This window comes from Salminus brasiliensis, chromosome 2 (assembly GCF_030463535.1).
Source record: "Salminus brasiliensis chromosome 2, fSalBra1.hap2, whole genome shotgun sequence".
Classification (NCBI taxonomy): domain Eukaryota; kingdom Metazoa; phylum Chordata; class Actinopteri; order Characiformes; family Bryconidae; genus Salminus; species Salminus brasiliensis.
This window is the reverse complement of record NC_132879.1, coordinates 52,368,989-52,377,939: the sequence shown is the minus strand read 5'-3', so window position 1 is coordinate 52,377,939 and position 8,951 is coordinate 52,368,989. Positions and strand designations below refer to the sequence as shown.

Sequence of the window (8,951 nt, the reverse complement as noted above, 5' to 3'; positions counted from 1 at the left end):
TGGTCTCGTTTTTGGTGGTCTCCGGATTTTGGTGTGTTTTCCCTGCGTCTGTGTGTGTTTCTTTCTAAAACACACACACACGGTAGATGAAGCAGATGATGTAGATTTGGCTCTGCCCAAGTTGCCCACTAGGTGTGAATGTGTGTGTGTGGTGTGAAGTACCCTACGATGGACTGGTGCCCTGCCCAGGGCGCATTCCTACCTTGTGCCCAATAATTCCGGGTAGGTCCCGGATCCACCACGACCATGGCCAAGAACAAGCAGATAAGAGGGTGGATGGATGGACTAGATGGACAATGATAAGCAATATGTACGTTAGGGGCGGCTTGGTGGCACTGCAGGTCGTGTGCGGGGACATGGGGATGTGGATCCTTGCTCCACTCACTGTCTGTCAGGAGTACCCGGCACCCTGTCCAGAGGGTATTCCTCCTTGTGCCCAGTAATTCCAGGTAGGCTCCAGACTCACCATTCCCCAGAAGTGTGGGCCACACAGCTCCAGGACCTTGGGGGTTGTGGGTTCGATCGAAGGCATTTGGTGTGTTCTTCCCAGATCTTCCCAGTTCTCTCCCACCTCCCCCAAAACATAGCCCCTCTGTGTGAGTGTGTGTATAGTAGTACACTGTGATGAACTGGTTGGTACCCTGTCCAGGGGATATTTCTTTGGGCCCTTGCACCCAGTGATTCTGGGTATGCTCTGGAACCCCCCAGGAACGACCCTGACCAGGAAGGAGCAGATAAGAAGATGAAAGGGTGGAATATGAATAAATAATAATAATTAATATTCATATTAAGGCAGTCAGCCTTTGAATCTCCTCCTCTAGACATGCTGCTCCCCCGTGGAGCCTGGCTGCACAGGTGCACACACGCGCACCTCACTGTTTGCACAATGCCCACATTTCCAGCTTGGCCACTGGTGGCTGTGCTGCAGGGCGCTTGTACGGGTCTGTCCGGCTCTCCAACAACAACAAGGCGGTGTGGCTACGCCTGGGTGACGTCACGCGCGCACCGGCTCGCGGCGCAACGAGCGTCCCCGAGTTACCTTCAACCCTTATTTGATTTTCTTGCCAAGTTTTGAAATCAGCTCGCGCACGGCCCCTCCGAGGGGAACAGAACAGAGGGCGTCGCGAGGGTCTCCTAGCAACAGCACGTCGCGAGACGGCGAAGGGAATAAAGAAATAAGCAGAAAAAAAAAAATCACGCTCGTGCTGAGGTGTGCAAACATAATAAAGAGCCCGGATGAGAGGCGAGCAATTATCAGCACGCGCTGTCCACCTCACCACGTTATCACGGCGGGGATTTTTTTGCCCAGGCTAACAATAGCCTGCAGCGGCAATAAGCGCGCGCCTGGTTACGGCCACGAGCATGCAGCCTCGTTTTCGCGAATTTCCAGAACCAATAACGTGAGTCAGGCGCGCGCGCCGGAGTGACCTGATAAACTCAGGTGTTGGAGGTGACATCACACCGCAGTGACGTCGAGGTGGGTGGGGGGGGGGGGTAAATCTGGGCCAGTAGCGGGGACTTAAAAGGCGCGGGACCGGCGAACCAGCCAGCACTTCCAAAAACACACACACACACACACACACACACTTCAGAGTTGAACTTCTGAGTGAGCCCACCGCCGCGTGAACATGATGAAGAACCTCCTCGCGCTCCTCTCGATGCTCCTCTGCTCCGCTCTGAGCGCAGCCAGCCCGCGCCCCCTGCGCCACCCCCCGCGCTCCCCCCCGCTGGACAGCTCCGCCACCTGGAACAACCTGATGGAGATGGTGAAGGACGTAAGTCAGAGTGATGGGCGACCACCCAGCTGCACACTGACAGTGTTTAAGAGACTGTGTGTGTGTGTGTGTGTGTGCTAATGAGTGTGTTTTTGTTTTGGTGCATGCAGGCGCAGGCTCGAGACAGAGACCACGAGACTCGACTAATCCCAGTGATCCCGAGCGAGAAGTTAAAAGTAAGTGTGGAAGGAGGGTCAGGGTGATGTGTGTGTGTGTGTGTGTGTGTGTAACCTGTGTAACTAACTGTGTAACGTGTGTGTGTGTGTGTGTGAGTGAGTGTGTGTGCACATGGCGATGCCACAGACGAATTATATTTGGTTCCATAAGAACTTAATGTAAAGGTTCTTCACCCTCAAATATGGTTCTCTTTGGAACCTAAAGCGGTTCTTCTATGGCGTCGCTTAAAGAACCCTTGGTAGCACCATTATCGTATATGTGGGTGTCTGCATGTAGCTCCAACGCAGCGCTAACTGCATGTGTGTGTGTGTGTGTTGTGTAGGATGCGACGATGTGCTGTCCTAACATCCGAATCCTCAAGTTCTACCTGAACGACATCCTGCACCCCGTCAACGAGAGCTACTCTCGCATCCAGCTGGTCCGCCATGACCTTCACCGCGTGGCCAGAGACCTGGAGTCACACTGTGTAAGTAGATGCTCCACGATGCTCCACCCTAATAAAGCCGAAGCCGTTTGGATTCCCATACATCATACACCAAACTCACGATCCCACTCATTCGACCTTCTGCTGCTCTTTCTTCGCAGACCTCCCAGCTGGTTGACCTGGAGCACTTTCAGATCTTCACCCAGAACCTGGTGCGGGCTGGAGAGATGTATAAGGTAGATATCTTCTCGCCACATGAACCACATCAGCGCATCTTTATCTGTTGCATCGGCATCGATAAGCAATGACTTCAACAATAACCTCTCTGAAATAGAAGAACAGAGAATGCAGAGATGCCAAGCTCGCTTCCAGCAGAGGTTCTTCTCATCTTCTGCCTATTAGCTTCTACTGGAAGTGAGCTTCTAGTCAACAGGCTTCCTGTTCTTTTCAACAACTAGTCAAAACTAGTGTAACCGACAGACTGTAGCAGATGGATCTGTCAGTGGATCCACTCATTATTCTGATAACTGCACTATTTAGGTTCTTTTAAGGGTCCTAGAGTACATGTTAGGGTTCTATATAGAACCACAATACAAAAAAAAGCTTAGAAAAAAGTTCTTAGGCTGGTAAAATGGCCTTTCTCTATCTCTCTATGATGGAAAACCTCCTGTATTTAGAACATTAAAGTGGTTCTACATAACACCCAATAACAAATAGGGTTCTATTGGGCTAATTTAGTACACCTTTCAGTATTTTACTCAACCCTTTTTTGCTCCAAGATCATACATCTCCAACATGCCATTTGACATTTCACAGTCATCACCCAGTCAATTATAGACGTTACCGAACCGTCGTTTTAGTAATTCTAGAGTTCGGGCGTTCGACACAGCAACACCACGCACTTTCAAATATCGGCTTCAATAGAATTAACCATGTTGTTGCTCTCTTTGATCTTTCCTCCAGAATAACGCCAAAGCCCACAATAAGGCAATAGGAGAGGCAAACATTCTCTTCCACTACCTCTACGAGACCTGCAAGCCCCCTGGCCTGAAGCTGTGAAGGTTCTGCCGGCCGTCCCAAGTGCTCAGCCTTATTATTTCCCACCCTGACAAGTGTTTCTGAGACGTTGTTGTTTTCTTATTTAAATGAAGAGAGATGTTATTTATTGAGGCGATATTTATTTAGTCTATTTATTGTACATTATGACTTAAGTGCTTGAGTGTTTTTTTACAGACAGTACACTCACACAGTGTGTGATCTGTGCTGCTGTGAATGACATGGTAAGGCCACACAGGAGGCCAAAGATATGATCTGACCTGGACCGAGCATCCAGGGACAGGACACTGAACTGTAAATGCATTATAAAAGCATTTATTATTGATTTTTTAAAATTTAATTATTGCAATTCTATTCTGAAGTGGTTGCTTTATTTAAAATAGCAGATTTCTACCAATTGCTGTGACTTTTTTTATATTATTTATTTGAAAATTGGCACTGGTATGTCAAAGATTCAATAAATGCATTTTAAAAAAAAGAGCTGATGTGTTTGTTTTGTTTTATTGCCTATAAAAGTATAAATATTCAGCCCTTCCATGTTTTTCTCTTTTACCACTTTTTAAATAGATTTTTGGTCAAAATAATTGCTTTTATTTTTAACAAGAACTTTCCATTCACTAGTTAATCAGTATTCCTGGCTACAAATGAAGACAAGAAGAACACGCCACACAACTCAAAAGCTTATTGACACTGAAATGTAAATTATTATCATAAAAGCATTTCTTATATTTAATTATTAGAATTCTATTCTGAAAAGATTGCTTTATTTAAAATAGCAGATTTCTAGACTTTTAAATATTATTTATTTGAATATTGTCACTGGTATGTCAAAGATTTAATAAATGCATTAAATAAAGGGCTGATGCATTTGTTTTAATATGCAAAAGGTAAAAGAAGTGAGGTTAAAATAAACATCTGAAAATGACCAAACTTACAAGAGTGGCTATAAAAATATACAACATCTTAAATAAATAAATAAATAAATAAATATATACACAAGAATTTACACATAAAATCTTTAATATCAAAAGGAAACAGATTTCTACCAAGTCATCTCAATTAAAAATATAGGAAATCTAGTGTAAAATAAGTATAAATAAAGCATAAATATTCACTACTATCTAAAAGTGAGGCTGTTGGTGCTAGTAGTCTCACAGAGGGACTTTTTCCTTGCCACTGTTGCCACTAGCTTTCTCAAAAGAGGCTCAGACCTGGATCTCTGTACAGCTGCTATGTGACAACACTGCTGTCTATATAAATCATATTGAATTGAACTGCAGTTAGTGAATGGAGATCAGTGCAGTCAATGTGTCTCAATGTGTCTCAACTGTATCCTGGTGTCCTCCAAATATAGCATCTATGCTGGAGGCTAGAGTTACCGTTGACTGGTAACTCCTTTAGAGCAGTCATAGGTGTCCTGAAGGCCTTCCTCTTCTTCTTGCAGGTTCACTGTGTGTGTGAGGACGTCCTCCCAATGTCTTTTCATTGCTTAATAATGGATTTAACTGAACTCCAGAGGATGTCCAGAGATTTATACTCTTCAGTAAGCTTTACTCAGAGCTGCATGGAGTGATCTTCAGTCTTCACTGTGTTTTCATTTGTAGCCAAGAATACTGATTAACCAGTGACTGGACCTTCCTGACAGGTGTCTTTATACTACAATCGCTTTCATTAACTGTGAGAATGCGAGCACCAACTGCCTGCTGGATCTCTGTTGAATTAGGTCAGTTAAAAGGGGGTGAATATTTATGCAGTCACATATTGTACATTATGTATTTTTATTAAATTGACATTAATTTGAAGAAATCTGTTTCACTTTGACATGAAAGAGTTTTTAATGTACAATAAAGCCAAATTATATTGACCATGATTCAATTTAGAAAAGCAATAAAAGGGGGAAACATCCAATGGCGCTCAATACTTTTCATAGGCACTGTATTTACTGACCCTATGTGTAATATTGTGCACTATGTGATCCCTCATTTAGGTACCAAGCAGCTTTTTCAAGCAGCCAGTCCAGGGATTTGAACTCATAACCTTATTGTTGTCAGTTCACTTTCCTTTACCGCAAGGTCACAAATCTGGCACAGCTCATTTTATAAAGCCAATAAATATACTTGCTTAATCACTGTGATGGCCATGTAGATGTCACACATGGAGTCATTGGTCATAAAGTAAAGATGATAAAATGTAAAAATCATCTTTAACTTCCTTCTTTAGAGTGCAGGCCCTTCCCCTTCTATTACAGTGAAAACATGACCCACTCCTGCTTCTGAAGACGTAAACTGTGTCAATGACCCAAACATCACTGAACAGAAATGAGCCATTATAAAAATCCAGCACAAGAACAATATTTACACATGCTATACTGCAGTGTTACAGAGGAATTACTGAGTCTGGCGCACTGTTCTGAGCCTGGGCTTCAGGAACAAGGAACAGCAAGAAACCCATTTTTTATGATTTTATGAAGCGCACTTCATGGGCCTAATATTTATTTTCATGTTGCACACAAATTCCAGTTCCAGGAAATTTCCAGCAGTCAAAAAACAGAGTAATAAATGTATGCACATCCCCTAAAGACAAGCTCTGACCAAGACACGGTGACCTAAATTAAAATGTACCAATAAAGCCAAAAAAGCCAAGAAGGGACCAAGCAGATACGTGCTTTGAATCCATGTTCACATCCAGAGGTGATACAAGCCAATCGACAAAGCTTGGAAACCATACCTCGAACAGAACTGAGCACTTCCAACAAGGCCGAGGCAATTTAACACTCAATAACTGGCTAATCCACCATTTATCCACCATTTAGCCATAACATTAGTACCACTGACAGGTTAAGTGAAAAACCTGACAGTGGCATCTGTCAAAGGCTGGATGTACATATCAGGCAACGAGTGAACAGTCAATTCTGGAAGGTGATAAAGGTGGTAAAGCAGGAGAAATGGACAAGCATAAGAATCTGAGACACTTCGACAAGAACCAAACTGTAGTGAGGTCTCGTGGGGGTTTTCTGTTATGCAGTGGTCAGTACCGATCAAAAGTGCTCCAAGGAAGGACAACCGGTGAACCGGCAAAAGGCTCATTGATGCGATCCATGAAGGCCCCACTTCACAATTTACAGGACTTAAAGGACCTCCTGCTAACGTCTCAGTGCCAGATACCACAGGACGCCTTCAGAGGTCTTGTGGAGTCCATGCCTCGAATGGTCAGATCTGTTGATTGGTGTATTTATTTCTCTTTAGCTTAATTGGATTCAAAACACGTGACTGGCTTGAACTTTCCATTTTTTTACTTAAAAAAAACACCTGTGTTGCCTTAGCAGAATAATTGGGATCATTACCTTGCTGCAGGAGGAAGCACCGCTGCCAAATGAGTATGTAGGCATTTACTGGAACTTGAGCAGATGTTCCTGTACACCTCAGAATGCACTGTGCTACTGCCTCCAGCAGTTACATCATCAAGGAAGAGAAGGACGCCAGGACCTATGGCGGCCATTCATACACATGCCATCTATCCACAAGGCCTTTTCCCAGGCTTCTGCAGGCCCTGGCCATAGGATGTTTTATATTTTCCAGGTCTTTCTACTGTTGATGACCGACACACTACTTACTTACTGAAATTACTGAACTTACTGTACTTTTAATTGGCATTAGTGTATTATGTTTATTAGTTGCTAGTTGAACTGAACACCTACAAACAGTGTGGGCCTCTTGGAGTTTCCATGCTACACTGAGAAACGTAGGTCTCAGGTTGGCATTGTATTGTAAATGGGAATAAATGGTCATGCTGGTCACTGCAGAGTAACAGAAGTTGTGTAATTCCCTATTTACACATGCTAGACAATAGACGCGGCAGCGTGGATTCCACTACATCAGCCGTCCAATCATAAAAGGGAAAGACAACACCTTGCTTGACACCGGAGCCAGGTAAGCCTCCTGCTCTGTGGGAGAGTAGGAAAGCCCAGGATGATGAAAGGAAAGTCACTGAGGTGTATGCCTGGCTGTGGCAGATCCACAACTGTCAGAGTTTCCATAAAAAATCCACAGCATAATCTGCAGTCTCTGCTTGGAAAATTCGGCTATTTTTGCTTATTGTGTTTCGTTTTTTTTGGCTGTTGTCCAGCCCTCCTACAAAAGGCAGCTAAAACTCCAGACCAGTTGTTTGAAGAGAGGGTTTTTAGGAACAGGTGCAGCATTACACCCATTACGTCATATGCGGGGTAAAGTAGGCATACAGTATGTTCCTAAAACAGTCAATGTAATTATGCTTCTTTCTTTGATCGTTCTCGAGGGAGCTCCCCTGATGTTGTTCTCTAGCATCACTTTAATACAATAAGCAAAAGGAAAATAGGTTTAGGAAAAAATGAAGTCTGAAGGTTTACATTTTTTGGCTGTGGTGAGCTGGAACATAATAAATAAAAAATAAATAAAAACTAATAAAAATGTGAATTATTTCCATTCAGTTAATCAATATTAAGCATATTGTTGCTGTCACTCACACAGAAAAAAACTTGTATCCCCAATCTTTGGTGTTTTTCACTTTGTGACATAATTTGAGACCAGCAGCTCAAGTGTCAAAATTGCATGTTGAAGGGACCAATAGAAATGCTCCAAACTTTAGTTTTTATATTGATTTGCATTGAAATAAAAAAAAGAAGGTATTTTCCTTCTCCTGTAAAGTTGCCAGTTGCCAATCAGCAATATATCAGCAATTATAGACTTTGTTACTTCAACCAAAAATTCCATTTATTTAATCTTGGCATGTTGATCGTCAGACAAGCCCTTTTGCGGTTTGGTGTAACCACCTTTTTTTTCTAAAACTCATCTCAGCATCAGTGGACAAATTCTGGACTAAAACTTGGTGCATTGTGATATCATGCTCCAAAAAAGATCAAATAAACCAATGCACTACCCTTTCTCAACTATTAAAAAACTCCAACCATTCAGCTCAAGATCTTGACCTCTCTGTCCTTCAGAACCCAGCGGTCGCATGCTTGTCAGAGAAGAGCAGTTATGGGCGACACAGCGCTCGCCGGGCCACCCTCTACACAGCAACTGTAGAGTACGAGCACCCTGACAGCTGAAGTAAAGATTTCCTTCACACCCCACTGACTCATACTCTGACGAACATACGTCTTTGGAAGGAGGCTCTGGTTGGAACCCTGTCGGTAAGTTCTCTAACTGGGTCAGGCGAAGATCTAAGCTCAGTGTGGTGGGTGGGTGACCTGGTTTAGGGAGAGGGCAGAAGTTGGATTACACAAATGCTTGGCTGAACATGTTTCAGTAAATGGTAAAGATTACATAAATGAAATTGGCAGGGGCAGCTTGGAAGAGGGTTGTGCACATGCAGACGTAGCTGTCCTCGTAAAACAATTCCATCTGTCCCAGAATAAACGGATGAATCAGCAGCACCCTGCATGTGACCCCGAATCTCCTCTGCAGCACTAAAATCAGCACAGTCGTACAGTTCATGTGGTACATGTCATCAGCAGAAGTGGCTGATACGGTACAGTACAC

At 43.6% G+C, this 8,951-nt stretch overlaps 1 protein-coding gene across 1 annotated transcript; it reads left to right on the top strand.

The window, feature by feature from the left end:
- Window positions 1-1,628: 1,628 nt before the first annotated feature.
- Window positions 1,629-3,719, top strand: il22 (interleukin 22). The gene is made up of 5 exons (XM_072673483.1): window positions 1,629-1,775; window positions 1,886-1,951; window positions 2,275-2,418; window positions 2,538-2,612; window positions 3,340-3,719. Exons 1-5 carry the CDS (start codon window positions 1,629-1,631, stop codon window positions 3,433-3,435), a joined length of 528 nt encoding a protein of 175 aa, XP_072529584.1. The 3' UTR covers window positions 3,436-3,719.
- The last annotated feature ends 5,232 nt before the right edge of the window (window positions 3,720-8,951 follow it).

Coding starts and splice junctions, on each gene's coding strand:
- il22 (XM_072673483.1), top strand. CDS start 1,629: ATGATGAAGAACCTCCTCGCGCTCCTCTCGATGCTCCTCTGCTCCGCT. Junction 1,776..1,885: donor TGATGGAGATGGTGAAGGAC/GTAAGTCAGAGT, acceptor TGGTGCATGCAG/GCGCAGGCTCGAGACAGAGA. Junction 1,952..2,274: donor TCCCGAGCGAGAAGTTAAAA/GTAAGTGTGGAA, acceptor TGTGTTGTGTAG/GATGCGACGATGTGCTGTCC.